General features: G+C 37.1%; 1 protein-coding gene across 1 annotated transcript; it reads right to left on the bottom strand.

The window, feature by feature from the left end:
- Positions 1 to 225: 225 nt before the first annotated feature.
- Positions 226 to 19,614, bottom strand: cdh10a (cadherin 10, type 2a (T2-cadherin)). Its single transcript, XM_043253826.1, has 12 exons — positions 19,460 to 19,614; positions 13,793 to 14,153; positions 10,207 to 10,501; positions 8,168 to 8,287; positions 7,068 to 7,235; positions 6,379 to 6,566; positions 6,045 to 6,298; positions 4,742 to 4,878; positions 4,529 to 4,650; positions 4,315 to 4,423; positions 3,879 to 4,130; positions 226 to 2,610 (listed from the first exon to the last, which is right to left on the bottom strand). The coding sequence occupies exons 2-12, from the start codon at positions 14,009 to 14,011 to the stop codon at positions 2,120 to 2,122; spliced, it is 2,355 nt and encodes a 784-aa protein (XP_043109761.1). The 5' UTR covers positions 14,012 to 14,153; positions 19,460 to 19,614; the 3' UTR covers positions 226 to 2,119.
- Between the last annotated feature and the right edge of the window lie 319 nt (positions 19,615 to 19,933).

Here is a 19,933-nt window from a genome sequence, read left to right as displayed (position 1 = left end):
AAATTAATTCCCACAGCTAAGATTGGCCGGTTCAGGCCAAAACAATTCCAAAATTTGGCAGGCCACAGTGGAAAAAAGATTTTCCCAACAGAGAACCCTGGTTGTCTGTCTCCCAGCAAATGTCACCTAGCATCAGTCAACCTTAAATCCTTGGCCTTTGTGAGCCATAGAGATGTACTGAAACCTAACAAAAATGTAGATTAGCAAAAAAAGTTAGCCCATGAGTGCATTCATTTTTTTTATTAAAATATATACTTAAAAAATGTGAATATAAAACACTTTGACAACATTCATTCACACAAGCTCAGTGTACTGCAGCATTCCTGTTTGATTTCAGTGTAACCTGCAGTTTTGCAAATTAAGCAAACTTCACGCAAGCAAATGAAGTTGAATTGGACTACATCTCATACAGATGTAGAAATACTCCCCTGTTCCTCTGTAAGCTTTCAGTGCTGTAATGATAATGCTGCAATTATGTTTCAACAAGGGAGCACTTCACAAGATGTGTAGAGAGGCCGAGTCTGTGATGAAACATTTCTCCACTCAGATTTAGATGTAGACAATATAACTGAAAATCCCTCTTTGTCCTGTTAAAGAAACAGTAAAGCCAAAAATGAACATTCTGATTCTTTACTCAACCTACTTTTTTGTGGAGCATGTTTTCCAAAGACTTTCCTAATTGCTCTCTTCTAGTTACCATGAATGTGAATTGAAGCTTTCAAGATTCAAAAAATGTAGCAAAAGCACCATAAAAGAATGCATACATTACTTGTTTGCGATATTATAAGACTTCTGAAGTCAAACGTTAGCTTTGTGTGACATACGCACTAAGGGTCCTATTTTAACAGTCTAAACGCAAAGTCTAAAGCACATGGTGAAAATGGAAAACTGTCCGTGTGCCGGGGCGCATAGTCGAAATGTGTTGTCCCTTTTCTCTTAATAATAATTGGTGTGTTTTGGGCGTAACGTGCAACCAATCAGAGTCTCATCTCCCATTCCCTTTAAGATTGAGTTGAGTTTGCGCCAGTTAGTTGACGGAAAAAGGTAAACGCATCACTGAAGCTAATTCTGATGCAAGCAATGACTGTCCATCATTACAGCTTTTATATATGTAGTCTACGCAATAATATTCTTTTACACTGTAATCTTTTAGTTTTTAATATCTGGCATGTGTCCTGCTGCGCATCCCTGTCTTGTAATAAGCAAAGTCTGGACGCACCCAGAGGCGCATTTTCTACTACATTTTCTAAAAATTTTATAAAATATATAAATATAAAAACTGGGCCATTGCCTTTAGACTTTAGACCAGGAGACCCGCCAGTGAATAGATTTTGAGAACCAGATATATCTAATTTGTGAATGAATCATTCAAACCAATTTTGTGAAGTGAATTAGGCAAAATATATTCAAATTCTTAAAGATGGACTCAAATTTATGTTCACACAAAGCATCAAATGATTTTGAAAGACATGAAATATAGTTTCACAAATTCAATAGACGGCTTATATTTTTACGTTTTGCATATTTTTTGAGGATTAAAGGCTTCAGTTAACATTCCCTGTAACTAAATTAAAAATAAACAAACAAATAAATAAATAAATATTAACAATAATGATAATGTGTTACGAAAAAGTAGGAAAGTTGGAGATTTTTTTTTTGTAGGTGGGCACTATTCAGAACAAAAAAATAAATAAAAAGAATAATTGTAGCACGATGTGATTTGTGATGTAGGATAGGCCACCATCAAGGAAGAGGAACAGGGAAGAGTCCTTTACAATCAGTTACAAGACAAAGACAGTCTTGTCACTGTCCATGTATTTAAAGTCATAAAATCCTCCATTCATTTTGCTCCTCATTCAAGTGTTTTTTTTTTCTTAATAAACAAACAAACAAACAAAAAAAAAACTAAATCACCATCACTTCTCCTATTAACACAAAATCACCTTACCACAACACCGTCCACAAAAAATCCATCATAAAAGTGAAATTCAGCTTGTGTTGATAAAAAACAAGGAAAGAGGACTTGTGAAGTATCCTTTTTTCTTTCAAGTTATGCCTCAGAGCGCAGAGTGAGATCCGAGCGTACATACAGAGAATATGAATGTCATTGAACGGCAGCCTAGTTGGCAACTCCCGTATCCTTCCCGATGTACATGTCAGCGAGCTTTTTAAACTGCGGGCCCCAGTTAGAGAGGTAATCATATTCATGGTCTCCCTCAGTCACAGAGGACTCCAGAGAGCTCAGTGACTCAGCGATTGATCCATTGCCCTCATAAGCGTAAGTGGCGAGAGAGTCATAGGGAGGCGCGAAAGGGTCTGTGTCATTTTCTTGTAGTCTGCTAATAATGAAGTCTCTGACATCGGCGCACTCCTTCATGGGTGAGGGTCTGTGATAGGGAAACAGCATCTCGGGGATGATGTCTCGGCGCAGTTTGTTGCTTTCGATCACCTCCGGGTGGCGCAGCGTGCCGATGTCGAAGGCCTGCGTGTCCTCCTCGCCTCCGCCCTCGTCGTTGTAGCTGACTACGTTATCCCTGACGTCCTCTTTGGAGATGATCAGCGGTTCCTTCCTCCTCTGCTTCTTTAGAGCCGAGAACAGCACCACAATCACTGGAAAAGAGTGAAGAGATACGCCGTGGTCAGTTTTGCTATTTTTTGGTAACGGTTTATTTTGATGGTCCCTTTTTAACAATACGTTGACAATAAGTAACTTTGCACATACATGCAAGTCAACTAACTTTTATTAGAATACCTTCTGACAACTTCTGTTAACTCTTTATTGTGATGGTCTCCCAAAAGCCAGTTGAGTCAGTAGACTATAACGTGTGTAGAGGTCCTTAACATTCCTTCGGGAAGCAAAGATGCCGTGCTGCCAAACTCCCTCACAAATTAAATAAACTGTGATTGGTTGAATGACATGTCAGTCAAATAGCCCCGTGGGGGGGGCCTTGGCCACTGAATACTACCATAGATTCCAGACCTTCAGTCTACAGGTTTGGCTTCACAAGACTATTCTATACTACTAATATGCTAACAGTCTAATGAGAGTTAGTAAATTTTTAGGTACAATTGTACTTATAGTCATCAGAATGTGTTAAAGGGACCATCAAAATAAAGTGAAACCCCTTTTCATAACGAAAATTCTTGACTGTTCGAATTTCGAAATTCAAATTTCATCGAAATTTCATGACTGATCTTTCTGGTGAAACAAAAGAATGAATGTAATTTTAATAAAAACTTAAAATGAAACAAAGATAAAAATATTTTCATTAACTGAAATAAAACTATAGCAAAAATAAATAAAATAAAAAAAATATATATTTTTATTCATTTTATGTGTTCCTAAAATAATTTCAGTATTTATTTATTTTTATTATATAGAATTCAACAGTTTCTGATTAGACAAAGGCCAACTGCCAGGTAAGTATTGCATTTTTAATTATTTATTATATATATATTTGAATGTAATCAAAAGTTTCATGTGCTTCACACTCAAAATTCCAGCATTCATTATTTTCCTGAATGTGATTATTAAAGCAAAATATACATAAAATATGTTTACTCACACAATGCAAGACGGCAGTAATAGTTTTTGACGTTATATTGCAAAACATTTACAACTCTCCTGCATTAAACGAGAAAATACCACTGCAGTTATACTAGACTGTAGTGAGCAATTTCACACTGATAAACATTTTAAAATGACATACATTTTTAACTTTGAAAGTTGTAAAATGCTAAAACTAAAACTAAAGAATTAAATAAACAGATTTTAGAAAATTAAAACCGCTAAAACCGAAGGCGATGGGGAAAAAAAAGGTACTAATCCTGCCTTGGGTTATAAAGTGAATTTTAAAAAGCGTTGGGCATAAACTCACTAAGCAGGATGAGGATACAGAGAAGTATCGCCACTAGCGCCCCGGTGCTGAGGCCAGCAGAGAGCAGCAATGCGTCGACGCTGCAGGAACGCATGTTGCCAGTGGCGTCACAACTGCACACGCGAATGGTCAACGTGCTGGTGCTGCTCTGGATGGGGTAGTCGCTGTCGGAGATAACTACTGGCAGATAGTAGACACTCATTTCACGCCTGTTAAATCCACTTCTTCTGGTCAGGATTCTGGCTGTGTTATCTTTGGGAGAGGTGGGGGTTAAGAGAACATTCAAACAGTCGGAGCTGAAGATATTATCTCATGCTGAGTCAAACAACAGCAAAAATAAAGCTGTTTTTGTTGGTGGCAAAACAGGAAAGAAGATTAAACACATGCATTTTCCATAAGATTCGAGATTGAAACGTCAAAGGAAAGATTTATTCACCTTCATTATCAAAGATGGTGAAGTTTGGATTCATTGAACTCAAGCTGAATACAAATTTGTGACCCACAAGAGGATCGTCTGTGTCGATGGCACTGATAGTCTGTATGAGCTGGAATGGCAGGCAGGATTTTCAACCATTTCATTTTTATAGAAATAGCAATCGTATTGTTAGGATGCCTAACAGTCATAAGCGAACATGAAGTATAATAAATACCTGCCCGGCTTTGACATTCTCACACACAAATGTCTCATAAATCATGGCAAATTCCGGCGCATTGTCATTCACATCCAAAACCTTTATCAAGACAGGGACGCGGCTTCTTTGATGAGGGTTATCTAGAGGAATAATGTAAAGATTATCGTAATGTAAAGCGGGCAGTATATGCTTGTAATACCAGGCTACTTGTTTATGCATGTGTTTACTTACTTATTTCACTGGCCAGGACTGAGATGTTGTGCCACTTTGACACTTCCCTGTCAAGAGACTTAAGAATTGTGATGGATCCGTTCTTGGGGTCGATGTGGTAGAGTCTCTCTGGGTCTGTGTGTTGATCTATTGCATATCTATGGACAGGTTTAAGAAAAAATAAAAATAACTGAAACGGTCTCTGCCAGGACTGGCATTGCATAACCTGGATCAGATTAGACAAAGGCCAACTGGCAGGGAATGTATATGACTCTCTCTCTCCCTCTCAAAAAAGCTGTTTTGTTTTATATAACCATTCATTACAGAAGCCCCTTTTAGCCTCTAAATAAATAAATAAAAATAATAAGGCGACTGCTAAATTATTTTGTCATAATTGCAGCTTTATGTCGCCTAACTTAAAATAACATCTCCTATAACTGATCTGCTTTAAATGAATTGTGACAATTTCTCAGCTTTAATTTATTTATTTTTTATCATGGTGACTTGTGATCTTAATTGTGACTTTTCTTAGTAAAAACTTATTATTATTTTATAATCTGTATTATTTTTCTTTACAAATTCAGCACAAGTCACTTGTTTTTTGTTTTGTTTTTCTCAGAGTTAAAACTATTGTGTGTATATATATATATATATATATATATATATATATATATATATATATATATATATATATATATATATATATATATATATACTACGTACATGTGTGTGTGACAAATTCATTAAACATTTGCATCCTATTTTTGTTCCAGTCTGCTTTCCAGTTTCCAGGCATCTAAATAATATGTACCATGCATATTCAAATTGTAATTCTTTGCATACAAATCTTTTCAATGTAAATTAGGTTTATAGGCTGAGCCTTACTCACCGAAAGTCAGCGCTATTGGTGTTTGTGTACATTTTCTAGGCATCACGGCATCAGCAATTCATCAAATGATAATCAAATCAAGAAGAAGAGCTTAAACTGGGCACATATCCAAACACACTGTTTGGATATTTTTTTGCAGTCGAGGGCATTTTTCTCATTTTCTCAACAAGAGTTGATTCAGGCACTAAATTATGTCATATTGCAGTAGTGTGCTGTGTCTTCCACAACCCGGAGCAAAACCAGTCTGCAAGACTGGGAATTGCATCCAGCAGATTATTTTTTTTTTTCCGTTATCTGATTTGCATAATTTATTTAGAGATTCGGGCGCAGTGCAGACTGTGTGGAAATAAACTACTTCATGCTACCGTGGGTGCAAATCATTTTAGTGAATTCCCTGCAGTAACTGCTGAATAATTAAATATTTCAAATGCTCACTGGATTGGGTAATGTGTGGCATCAGGGTCCCAGGCTGTAATGGTTCCAATCGCTATTCCTTTAGGTGTGTCCTCATTGACCTCAAAGACGTACTGAGGTCTGCTGAAGACAGGAGGCTCATCTACATCCTTGGCCGTGACTTTCACGATGGCTGTGTCTAAGAAAGGGCCCTGATCAGTGAAGTTGGGGTCCTGGTGTGTGTTAGTCACCTCCACTTTCACTGTGTAAACGCGCTTGCTTTCATAGTCCAGTTTCTGGTTGAAGATCAAGAAGTGTGTTTATTTTCATTGTTACAAGTCATAACATATTCACAAACACTGATACAGCGTTTTACCTTCTTGACAACGATAACACCCTCCTGGGATATCTCATCTGTTATTATATCGAGATATTCTTTGCCATCTCCATCTACAATTCTGTATTTCATTTCGGCGTTTTCCCCCTCGTCACCATCGTTGGCTTTGATTCGACCCACAGTTGATCCGATTTCTGCTGACTCATAAGTGCTTAGGTGGTAAGAACCTTGAAAATGAAAGAGGTTATGTTCATTCCAACCACATAAACACAATTTTATGCCCTTTTTGGTCTTAATTCTAAGCCCTTCATGGTTTTTAAAGTCAAGATTTCATTACTTAATGCAGTCTTAATGCGCAATACTAGATGTATTTTCATTGGTGCGTGTTATTCTTAACAAAAAAATAAAAAATAAAAACGGTCCTCATTATATTTTAATCAAAATCTAATAACTTGCTCTTTCTCTAAAAAGCCTTTTCATCTGATGTCACTTTGGCCTTGCTAGAATTATGCTTATCTAAAATGCCAACCAATAGCAAAATAAAGTAAGTGAACTCACATTTGTTTTAGCTCCATGTAATTTTTAGATTTCTATGGCTGGTTACTTACTCTATGTCACTTGGAAATGCATCAGAGATACAATTCAATACAATAGATTTACATTAGAATGCAGTTCAAACAGTAGGTGGGTTGCAATTCACGTTAACTTATAATTTAGTGATATCTTACTGTATGCGAAACGTGGCGGGCTGTCGTTAACATCTGTAAGGGTGACGTTGACCATGGTGGTTCCTGACAGACCACCCATCTGTCCTGCCATGTCTTTGGCTTGTATAACCACCTGATACTCCTTGCGCACTTCACGGTCCATATTAGAAAGAGCTATTCTGACAATTCCTGCACAGAAAAACATTGGATAAACAACAAGCAGGAAAATAATAACATTATGTAAATGTAACATCTCTCTCTTTCTCTATGGATGATTTCTTTCTTTTGACTTTTGCACTGTCAGATATTGGATCAACAGTTTTATCCCAGCTAAATATTTTCCTATCCTAACAAACCACACATCAATGGATTTTTTTAAATATACACACACACACACACACACACACACACATATATATATATATATATATATATATATATATATATATTTTATTTCATAATTTACCCTTATGAATGTTTTGTGGTCCAGGATCACAACTGATGTATATGTGCTTTTTTGTATATTAGTAGTGAAATAAATAGTCCATAATGCACCTAATTCATATAAATACTTTTAAATTTATTATGATATATTCTTACTTTTTATTCAAAGAACGTGTACATATTCATGCATTTATAGACTAATTTTTCACAATTTATTACAAGACTTAAATATTGCTGTTCCATGTACCTAATGCATACTAATATTTCATCCAATAATATATTTGTTTATTTTTTAGCATTATTGTTCCTTAAAAGGCAAGCATTTTCTTGTCCTGCTTGGGTTTGTGTTTATACCTTCATCTTAATATTTGGCATCCGTAACATTTATATTGCAACATTTATCTAACTTAACTTCCATTCTTTCCACCAAAAGTAATAAAACCAGCCCAGCATAGTAATTTGTTCCATTTCAAAGTTTTATTCCATTTCGTGTAAAACACATATTCCAGTTGTAGCTGGATGTGTTAACCAGGCACAGCAGTGTGTGATCTTTACGCTTCAGACATTCCACATAAAAAGTCACATCCCCGCCTCACTTTGTCAAATAGCCTCAGGCATACATCATAGCGGTGTGTCAGCAGAGAATATGTTTTCAACAAGATGTTTGGAGGACTCACCTGTCTCGGGCTCCACAGAGAAGTAGGGCTGCCCTTGCAGGATACTGTACACTAGTTTGGCACTGTTCCCATATGTGGCATCATCCGCATCAGTGGCATTGACTTCTATTACAAACGTACCTATGAAAAAGAATGCAGATGTTTGATGAAGTCATCTTCTCTCTTATGCTGACAATCAACAAGTGTTTGCAATCGGTAACTTATACTTCTCGTCAAATTCTTCTAAAACCTAAATGCATTAAATTGATTGACATACCCCATGCCGATATTTATTTCTCCTTATAGGCATTTTAAGATAAGCATCTGAGGCAAAGTCAATATTTCAATCAAGCGTAATTGAAAACGTAACTGAGTCTGCAGAACTATGAAAGACCGACCCCTGAGCAATAAAATATTCCTTTGGGTGGCAGTGCAGAAGATACAGTCGCTTTAATATTAAGATTAAACCAATTAGCGTCTATATAACACATTTTCGGGGAAGTATTGTGTTTGGAAATACATTTGTATTATATTAAATTTCTTAAATGTGAAGAACCGATCTCTCAATAAATTGAGTATCAAGGGGTTCAGTCATAAAGAGAAAACAAATAGTTGGGTCGTTGCTTCTTTTTTTTTTTCACAACTGAATTATTAGCATTCATTATGGTTCAAAGGCTACAGCGCCTCCAACCTAGATTTACCACCGTTCCTTAAATTGGAAAACACAGACAGAATTGGTTTTGTCCTAGGGTTGTGTGTCAGAGGGTAACGAGTGCTTCATAATATGATGACACTTTCCCCTTGATTGAGGGCAATAATTTCATAAATAAGATGTACACTCCCTTATATTAGATTCCAGCTGAACACGAGAACCCATATCAGAGAAGGAAGAGCATCATTAGATTTTCTTTGGGGAGACGATACCAAACAGACTGCTTCACTGCTTGAGGACTGACTTGATTGGAAACAGGATAACCAGAGGTTATTATGATATTACTGAGAAGCAGCGTGAATCTCCTGAATATTCATGCGCTGTGAATATGTATGGTGCAGTGTCACTGCTAGCACAGAGCCGCTGATTGTGTGAGACAGTGGTGATAGATGATGTGCGAATGGGAATTAGATGTAAATAGAAAATGTGATAAGATGAGCAAATAGAATCTCTTCCATCAGGCACTACATCAGGACTCGAGAGAGGCAGTGCCTTGCGGGCACTGGTTTTAGTGTTTACATATATTTGCATCTGACTACCTGCAGCACGCGATATTAAATGCACATTCCTAGAAAGCTGCTATGTTTAGGTAATAATGTTATTCCTGATTATTAAAAGAACCATGGTACTAATCCTATTTGCTATACATATTTATATGTACTTATGTGGCAACAAACAAGTAATAAAAAGAAAATGCCAGCACTCACTTAGCATGTTATCCTAGTTTGCTGCGGTCTCTATAGCTCTCGAGAGCATCGAATACTCCTGTCCTGTATTTATTTTTTTATAATTTAATTTAATTTAATTTTTAGGGACACACCAAAATAAAATAAAATAAAATAAATCACGCAGAGCCGTTCAAAGCCGAAACAACCTTAAAAACACAAACACAGAATCTCGCTTTTGTTGACCTATCATGTTATTCAACATTACTAGACATGTTTAAATAGTGTCTGGTAATGTTGAATAATATGAAAGGTCAACATGATGAAGACTTAAATCAAAGCTAAAACTGCCCTAAAAATGAAAACAAAAAACTTAAATCAAAGCTGAAACAAAACAACCCTAATAAAATAAGCAAGCAAAACAAAATATTGCAAAAGTCTAGCTTACTGTTGTCTAAACGCTGCACTCTATAAGACTACATGTTCCAAATACTTGTCAAAAAAACAACAACAACAAGAAAAAAAAGATAGAAAAACCTCTGAAAAAAATGGCACTGAGGCATCCATGACCTTAAAAACACTGCAATGACAGGAATATCACACCCTGGTGCAGTATTCCAGCATGACAGTAAATGCACTTCAAATAACAACACCGGGAGAAAAAGTAATTTTCATTCACTCACCGACGTCTGACATTTCAGGTACACTGGCAGTGTAGACAGCCTTGGTAAATTTGGGCTCATTGTCATTGATGTCATGTATCTTGACAATGAATTCAGTGGCAGGCTCCAGAGGGAGGCCCGTGATCTTGTTGAAAGCCTGGGCCTGCAGTGTGTAAGAGGCCTTTTCCTCTCTGTCCAGTCTCTGTGTAGCATGTAAATCCCCAGACTTCTCATCGATACGAAAAATTGTGCCTGCTCCTTCCCCAGAGAGAACGTATCTGGCAGTTCCATCCCCTCTGTCTTTGTCTGAGCGAAGCTGCACGAACAGAAAGCAGACTGTGACTTAACCCAAGTTTTTTTGTCGCAATGCACAGATTTGATATTTGATATCACGGATTACAGACCCATCATTCGAGGATATTTTCAAATCAAAAGCTTTAATCAAACACTAGCAGAGCAACAGAAAGTACTTCCTTCAGCAAAATGTTAATATGATATGCTGTCATGTTTTATTAACCAGCGGACTTCAGCTAGACTTGTTTTCAATCATGGTTAGCAGCTTAGAAGAATCATCTTTTTGGAGGGAAAGCTCTCTAGGGACAATAGAAAACCATAAAAGCCACTATCTTAAGAGTACAAGTCTTCAGAATATATTCCTTTAAATACTAATGAAGCTTTTAGTCGGGTTTTTTACCACTGCATTTTCACTGCATTTCCATTTGCATTTCTAAATATACAAAATTACTCCTAGGCTTTTTAGAACATGGCTGATTTCCATTACTTTTTGTTTTAATAGTTATAATACTATTCAGAATTGTATTTATTTCTATCTTTGGCCTTACTATGATCCTGCTACTTAGAATAAATGCATTAAACTGGATCACATCACTGTACTTTATATATATGCCTATATATATAGTCTTTCAACATTTTTGTTTCTGTTTTTTTTTTATTTTTAAAATCTGGTTATATGAACAGGCTTTAAAATAGATTTTTTTTTATTTTAACCCTGTTAAATATTAGGTAAAAGTCATTAAAAAAAGACTCTTTCATTTTCTGTTTCTTTAAAATCTTAGGGGACAGAAGAGTTCCCCTAATTGAAGAATCACCCTGATACATCCCGCTGGTTGGGTCATTTAGTTTCCCTTAAATGAGTTTATTTGCCCTAAAGCTGTCCAACTGTCACTGTCTGATGCTTAATTAAATTTTAACCAGCAGGATGAGACTATATGGGTTCTAACCGGCTTCAATGAATACCAAAAAAATCAAATAAGCAGGTGTTTCATGCGTTTATGTGTGCAGATGCAGGTCCAGCATCTGGTCAGAGTCATGGCCATTTAATGCATTTATCCTGGGCTCTAAAGGCTGTTTTTAGAAAGAGCCACTGGTCTGATTCAACCAGCTGACCCTTCAAACACACTCAGCAGGATCTCATAACAAACACTTTATGTTTTCTACACTGACTGACAGAGAGGGCGAATGAAAGACATGGGAAAGCATCACAAAGCAGAATGTTGCAAACTATTTATTTGGGCTAGCATAAAAACTGTCCTTATAGCATTCGCTGCGTGTACTCATCATTCTCAAAAACACTCAATTTAGTAAATGTCTGTTGCAATGTTTAAAGGCAGGGTAGGTCATTTGGGTCGAAAACATTTTTGTTATGCTGGTTGAAAGTCTCTTCACATCCAGATAGCAATCACTAAGTTAACTGTTCTGCAGTTATTTCTATGTATTTATATCGCCCGTGGAAGCCGTACGACCATAAAATATTCGTCCAATCAAAATGTTCGGTCCGAAAATTACAATAGGTGGTCCAGCATGCCTTTATGTATGTATTTGGATACATGATACATCATTCGAATTCCAGCAAGAATGAAAGGCACTATTGTTGTAACATTGTGCATTTGTATTGTAATGTTTTCTCACTAGTGAATGAGACCTGAGGTAATCTGACAGCATTGCATTTAATCCTTCACAAACGGAAGTTAGTTTCTGGTTTGCATGAGTGCTTTTGTGTGTTTTGGGGGATGCGTGGCTTACGCAGGGAGGGTGGGCTTTCATGCTTTCAGAGCTAGCTTGCTATCACTTGCTTTTTACGAAATCGCCTACTTTACCCTTTGTAGCTGCACTTTGTTGCATTTTATATGGAAATAACCAGACGTCCTTGCCATGTGAAGTTTTGAAACGCAAATCGGTTTACGATGCAATTGGTTCAATTGATTTAATGTTTGCTACTACCATCACAAAGCTTTTTTCAATAACCTGCAATGCATAGGCTTACATTGAAACTGAATCCGAAGTCGCTATTATTGCAAAATAGTTAACTTGTGTTTTGCATTTAAATGGCAAAAAAATCAATAATAAATAAATGTATCACAATCATTCTAGAATCGAATCATGAATCCAATGTATCCCAGAATAAGGCCGAATTGCAATTGCAATATACATAATACAGCAGCTGAGCAGAATAGATATCGCAATATAAATACCTGAATACAAATATTGAACCATCTCCTCCCTGTTAATCCATTTCCATTTGTTCACTTTTATGTTTGCTTGCTTTTCCACCTCATTTTTAATGTAAGTGACTGAATGTGGCTGTTATGGATCAATATCGGTATCAGTATCACGAAATTTATTACATTTTTAAATTACTAATGCTAATACTTTATATTTGAAACACATCTTTGCATTCATTATGCCTTAATTGCGACTCATTGGGATGCATTTTTTTCCCTTTGCACATGGTTAATTGACTATGTTTAATTTGTTGTCGCACATTGCTATTTTTATCCACACTTCTATCTTCCTCATTCAATATTCTGTTTCTTTTAGAAGTACATCACAATACGGAAGTAAAACCGGTCGCAAACATCCAGTTCACACAGACTTTAAAGTATCCTCGACATCGGAAATCTATAAATACTAACATTTGAGTATTATCCTTAACAATCATTCGCTAACGTGGATTATTCATCCTATTCAACGCATATTGTATGCATTATTAATTGCACTGAATTGCAAATTGAAGGATTCTATGTTTTCTGCACATTCAGTGTTTTAATAACAGGGACTGCTGCTAAATGTCAGTATGGACTCCTCTTTCATGTTTAATGTGGCATAAATATAGCATGCCTCTGAACTGCGGCTTGATGAATTGCAGTCCCTTCCTTCACACAGCCACTGCAGATGGGTTGGACGTCAATGGGGGGGGAATGAAAAAGAGTGAGTGAAATAGCCCATAATTGTTGATTCCTGTCAGGTCTCTGCGGAGCCACTTTGTCCTGGAAATGAGAGCGGTAAAAAACTAAACCCTGGTACAAAGTATTCTGTCTCACAACGACTCTCTCCCACTCTCGTTCACTTTCAGGCTCTATGCCTCTGTGAATATTCATGCCTCAGTGAGTGTGTAATTCATATTTGTGCTACTTTATGTTCTTTGATGATGGCATCAAGTTTTTCAAAGTGCCTGCCACACAGCGTCGTGTTCAAATCCGATGTCAAACCATATAAAGCTCAGGAAAACGAAAGAGGAATGCGAAAAGCAGGTATTTGCGTCTCCTCCAAAGAGGCTCGTAGTGGGCCCGTTTTATCGGACGCTTACCTTGCCGACGTACTGATAGTTACTTCCTGTGTATTCCTCCGACAGGAAGAACTGCCTCCACATCCAGTCCCTTTTGGATCTGTGCAGCACCAATTTATCTCCTTTCATCAGATGGTTCCAGTGAAAGAGATTCCCATCACTCCTCTCTAGCAATATGACCGGAGAGCTCAGGTGTGGAAAGACCAGTGGAAGCAGCCAGAGGAAGTGATTCATTATCATTGCAGCCAATCGATCGGCACGACGACAGTGACTCCTTATGAATAAGCTAAGAACGGAGGGCAACGCTGAACTGAAAGTGATGTAGATGGCAACATCAGCAACCCTGACATTGTAGAATCGCCTTTGATCCTCCTTTGATTCCCTATAAAAAATAATCAAAGCAAAAAAGTTACAGTGTGTTGGAGGTCATTGCAGCCCTTGTCAAGATGCAACACCCGTTTCTTACACTGTAATCTCTTTGTTGTTCGTGGAGTGTATCCCACAGGGCCCTCATGCGGTATTCTATTCGCAGAAGATCAAACATGTAGCCTTACACAAAACCTTGCACATAACATGCCCATGCAATTAACTGAAATGCCTTCATCTGTAAATACAGCTTAGATGGCATAGTACGCCAGTTCCGGGTTACGGTCAAGACAAACTGTTATTATTTCTTAAGTGAAACATTTCAGCTATTCATGACCTTGATGATGAATAAATATGAAATAAAATACTATACATATCCACCTTATTCTTCATGTCAAAATGGGCACCATTTGTAGATTTTATTGGTCTTGTTTCCGCTTTTTTTTTATTCCAAATGCAGTATTTTTAGCTGTACAGAACTGCTTAAATTGGTGTGTCTTTCCATATTATTTTAGTGTATTATCTTAATTATGAATGCACTGGTTTGTATTGTAAACGTTTTTTTGAATTTATCGATTTTTATTCTTCTTGTTATTTTCCTATAGTGGCTAATGAAAAGTGGGTTACTTCTACGCTTAGGAATAAGGTGGGTACAGTAACAGAGGCGATTTTTATTTAATGGTATTTATGCCATTTGATCACATTTTTTTTTTAGGATTTTAGAATAATGAAATAGATTCATAGAGCTTTAATTATCAGATTATTCATTTTGCAATTAAACTATTTCAATGTTTGCAAAGCCTCACTTCTAACAGCACTAATGTAGTTTCAGCAGTAGCCTACAAATAAAAAAATGTGATAAAAATTATGATTGAAAAAAGGTCAAATGTCTATAAACAAAACGAGTGCAATAATACCTTTGTTTATGTTATAAGATATATATATATATATATATATATATATATATATATATATATATATATATATATATACTGGCCTATTACTTTAGGCCTATTACTTTAGGTGATGATGATGTATTTGCTTATTACACCCTTAAAAATAAAAGTTATATATAATTTATATATTTTTATATAAAAAGAAGCTTTGTGAAATAGAAATGTTCAGATGTTAAAGGTTCTTTATAGAACCATTTAGACAAAAAAGGTTATTCTATGGCATTTTGCAACACTTTTATTTTTAAGAGTGTATGTAAATAAATAAAAGGAGGGAAATGTGAACAGCAAATCATACACATTAGCTGAGCAACTTCTGTTGAGTAGTAGGTGAAATACAATTACTTTTGGCATTCCTGTTTGCACTACATGACACAACATAGAGTTTGGGGTTTAGGTTTAGGTTAGGGGTTAGAGTTACATTTGCATACACGATTATCAAGTAACTATATAATTAAGCTAATGGAAAACTAAAAAATACGAAGGAAATTTTTACAACCCAGGCTGTCATGGTGACAGAGACCAATTATTTCCAGCGCAACCTCTGACTGTTATTCGTTCGAGACCCTCAGCATCATTATCGATCGAGATAACGTTTGCATCTCATGTGGATTTTTTTTCTGCAGTCACAAACAATGATTAAAACAAAGTCTGCAAGTGAATGAAGTGTCAACCCTTATTCACAAATTGATTCTCATTCCAATGTCATCCTCTTATTCCCTTGTCCTCTTAATATGTTCCACATCCAAATCGATTTCCAGAGGGAGTACTATAGTACGAGTGTTATAGCTACATCAGAGGCGAGAGAAATCAACCTACGTAACGGGATCAATAACAGACCTTGATTATATGTCACAGAATGACTAGGGTTGGATTCAAATGCTGGTCACACGACCTAAAAGCTCTTGCTCGCTGCCTCAAATAGTGATTGCTGCTGGCAGAGTGGCCTGCTGCTGTGTTTATTCCTGAGCTTTCAGGCTGAGTGTTTAAGCATGACAGGCGATGTGCGATACATTCAATTAACTGGGACTAAGTGAAACATTACTCACCTCCTTTTCACCTTTTAGAGAGGATTTTTCACGAGCATCTCCTTAAATGCAGCAAACAGAGTTTTAATGTTGCTAAATGTTTGAATGCCTGTCCCAAGGGATATTTAACGTTACTATTACATTTCTGAACCGCTGTAAGCAAACACGTCAGTGCACAACATGGACAGCAGGCTCCAATTTAGCTTTAGGTTACATGGCTACCGTGCATGGTGAACGAATAGATAAATATGTATGCAGTAAATACTGATTTAAGTCAAAATGATTTATTCCATAGCTTCCTCTTAGACAATAATAGTCCATTACAATCAGGTTTAAGAAAGGTTAAAAGAGCAAGAGAAAAGTTGAGTTCGATCGTGGATTTTGAAATCTGCATAAAATGAGTTGAAAAAATTGTGGGTTGTTAAGCTTCAGCAAAAGCATACACCATTGGTTAACCTTGTAGCTCACAAGTAGGTTTAAGGGCTTATAAATTATTATTGTTAAAATCAATTTTCCTTTTCAAAATGAATAGGATTTTTACTTTCCAAACCGACTGCTTCACTCTGTGAGACCAATCGGAATTAAGTATTCTAGAGTGACTGACCAATCAGAATTAGGTATTCTAGAGCACCCACTTCGTTGCTGACCTCTAACATCTAAGAAAATTCATTACATTCCAAGGTCCTTTGTTTTTCTGCAGAATAATTTAAAATCGACCAACTTTCCTGTCAATAGAAAAGGAATTTTCACTAAAATACCTTCCAGTTCAACATATTTTTGCTAAATTCTTAAAATTGCATGTCGTATTCGTCATTCAGCATGACAACGGTGACCGTCTAGCTGTCTAAATATATTTTTGATTGTTTAATATCGTTTAATAAAGTGCTGTGTATTCCTTGTTAATTCACGGTTTTGCCCCCGGCTGGCATAAAAACCGTTTCTGTTTTGTAACATGTAATCCACTTTGATTATTATTATGATTAAATGCTGCAGTTATAATTTAAACTCTTTCCATGAACCTTATTAGAATATTAATCCTAGATGTGCGCTGCATAATAAGCAGCCTTTGACGTCTCATGAATTTTAAGGTATAAGTGGTCAGTGATTTGGCCGGGGAAAGGGAGAGATGGGCATTAGATACACTCTCGGGACGTGCCATATATCACCTATTAATTAGAGAATTAGCATTAATGCCCGCAGCTCCGAGTCAAGTACGCTTAGTCCTTGTATCTAAGCTATCATGGAACCAAATCTGGTCTCCCTAATGACATATAATGCCTTGTTTTTTCCCCCATTTTGCCTGAATTCTGGCGCTATCCAGGTGAATATGCAAATCCGATGCAAATTTCTCTGCCCATGACCGTCCTTGCCATATGTACAGCAGCTTAAATCACCTACATAACTGCATTTATTTAAGCGCTAGCGAAAAACATTTACATTTAAGGGGCTCCTATCCAGTACTCCAGCATTTGACACCAACAACAAGCCACAGATGCAACAGTTACCACTTGGGGGAGCCCAAGACCTTTTTCTCTCTTTTCCTCCCTGTATGAATCTCCCCATCACTCCATCCCTCATGCTGGACGGCTCTCACAGCTGGCCTCTCCCTTGCAATATTAATGCCCTGTCTTCTTTGTTTTGAAACTTTGGTACAGATCAGATATGCACCATGTTGATTGCCTGCCTGGAGGATCGGCTTTGATTCTACCAGGTTCACAGACTCAAGGCAATCATTTACACCCTGAGTTATTAGACAGAACACTTTCTCTGATTTCGTGTGGCTCCGAGGATCTAATGAATTCAAAAGTGAGCTTAGAGCTGACGGAGGTCTTGTCTGATTAAAAAAATTATGTGTGTTGTCAGAGAAGGGCAAAGAGGAAGGGAGGGCTGCGTGGCACACGGTTGCCGATACTGGAAATGCTGGCTAACATTGCTAAGGTTTTACTTGTGACTACAATTCAGACGGAAGCGAGATGAACGGTTCTTGACCTCCTAAATTATATTTATAGGTCACTTTCTCAGGTCAGGGTATAAATATGATTGTAGTGCCTCTCTGAAAAGAAATACGTTGCTTGGATCTTTCACCTCATTATGAGGCAAATTGCCTCGCATTTTGATGCAGAAAGAAATAGAGGGAGATGATATCAGGAGACAGAAACGGAAAGAGAGCGAGATCTTCCCCGAGTGGAGGCATGTGGGGTTTTATCTCATGATTTATCTCAGTGTTGAAAGGCAATTATACATGTGACACTGGCTCAGAGGAAGTGTGCGCTTTAATTTGTGTGAAACAGTCATGCCATTATGTGTTCATGTCAGATGTATAAATCACAGTCTGAGTTCAGAAGCACAGCTGAAAAATCTGATCTAAACCCAAGCCTAGCGAGAATGGTTTACTTGGTCAGTATGCAAGAACGCTTTTTTAGTTACACAGACGAGAATCAATCCTTATTGGTGACACGGCACTCAAAGTGATTTGTCTACAGTCTTGCTTTTAACTTCCACACTCATAAGTGGTACAAACAACTGGCTGGAAAACGCTTGTGATTTTCAATCACACAGGTTTAGTGTTACAGCTATGCCAGCGTTCTACAGAATCTGCACCGCTTTAGCTAAAACCCCGGGTTAAGGATCACAAACAGAGACAGTGGTGCATGAAAGCAATTTCCCTTCGTCGGCTGTGATATGTTTTATGTCAAGGATCAAACAAGCACGCAGACCTCGAAACACGTGTGCACACCTCCTTGTAAAAAGCGACGGGGTGATTAAACGCATAGAGATAGAGGGAGGATTTTAGAAACTTCAGCTGCAGTCATGACTCCTGTGGGTGGTAAAGTTTAACTAGACTAGACACTGTGTTTATATAAATAAATACATTATAATATATATATATATATATATATATATATATATATATATATATATATATATATATATATATATATATAAAAGATTAACTACAGTATGATGATGCATGCAAGTCTAAGCAGATAGGATAGATATGGATAGATAGATGTAGATTACAAATGTCTAAATAAAATAGCAGATGACTGGCGTTTCATGTAAGATTATATGATCTGGCAAGTCTGTGGCATTATGACAGAGGACAAAATCCATTCAAATCTATTACATTAAAAATCCAATCCATTATGAGGTTGTTACCATGGAAAAATGCAATTCCATGCAGAAAGAAGCATTCCAAAGTATTTTGATTTCGATTTGAGTTTCGCCTCTTGTCAGTTCCACAGCAACAATTTCAAACTAGTAATAAAATTGCAATGCTCTTTCCATGCCATTTAGATTAGCTGGTGTTATCTGAAGAGTAAGAAGCATAAGGCTCTTACCTTAACAAAACAGACTCCTGTGCTCTTCTGAGAGCATGTCATCCTCATGGAAGTACGACGCTGGCTTCTGTACTCGCCTCTTGGCAGCGCTCAGATTCCAAGACTGACTACAGTTGTGTGTGAGACTCCAGCTGCCTCTCTCTCTCTCCCTCCCTCGCTCACACATAAAGCCCTCTCTCTCCTGCTCTATCCTTTCTTTCTTGCTCTGCTGGACAAGGATGCAGTTTGCAGAGGGGAGCAGGCTCTGATTGGTTGCCATTCATAAGATTGTGATTGGGGATGGAGTTGACTGGGAGGAGGGAGCGAGGGAAGAGAGACCAGTGTTGGCTACAGACCAGGGCATTGAAATGAGGACAGTGGGTTTAACACAGCAGGCATGATGACTTTCAAGAATTAAATCTTGGAATAAAAACATTGGTAAAGGCCAGCAACCCGAGGCGTATTCGTAAAACGGCAAATCCTAAATCAGCCTAA

The sequence above is a fragment of the Puntigrus tetrazona genome, chromosome 2, assembly GCF_018831695.1.
Source record: "Puntigrus tetrazona isolate hp1 chromosome 2, ASM1883169v1, whole genome shotgun sequence".
NCBI classification, from domain to species: domain Eukaryota; kingdom Metazoa; phylum Chordata; class Actinopteri; order Cypriniformes; family Cyprinidae; genus Puntigrus; species Puntigrus tetrazona.
The sequence above is the reverse complement of the archived record's forward strand: the minus strand, read 5'-3'. Positions and strand labels throughout refer to the sequence as shown.

Excerpts from the sequence above, each read along its gene's own strand:
- cdh10a (XM_043253826.1), bottom strand. The coding sequence starts at position 14,011 with ATGATAATGAATCACTTCCTCTGGCTGCTTCCACTGGTCTTTCCACAC. Across the intron at positions 6,299-6,378 it reads GTGTTATCGTTGTCAAGAAG|AAACTGGACTATGAAAGCAA; the intron begins GTAAAACGCTGT and ends ATCTTCAACCAG. Across the intron at positions 4,424-4,528 it reads AGAATGTCAAAGCCGGGCAG|CTCATACAGACTATCAGTGC; the intron begins GTATTTATTATA and ends CTGCCATTCCAG.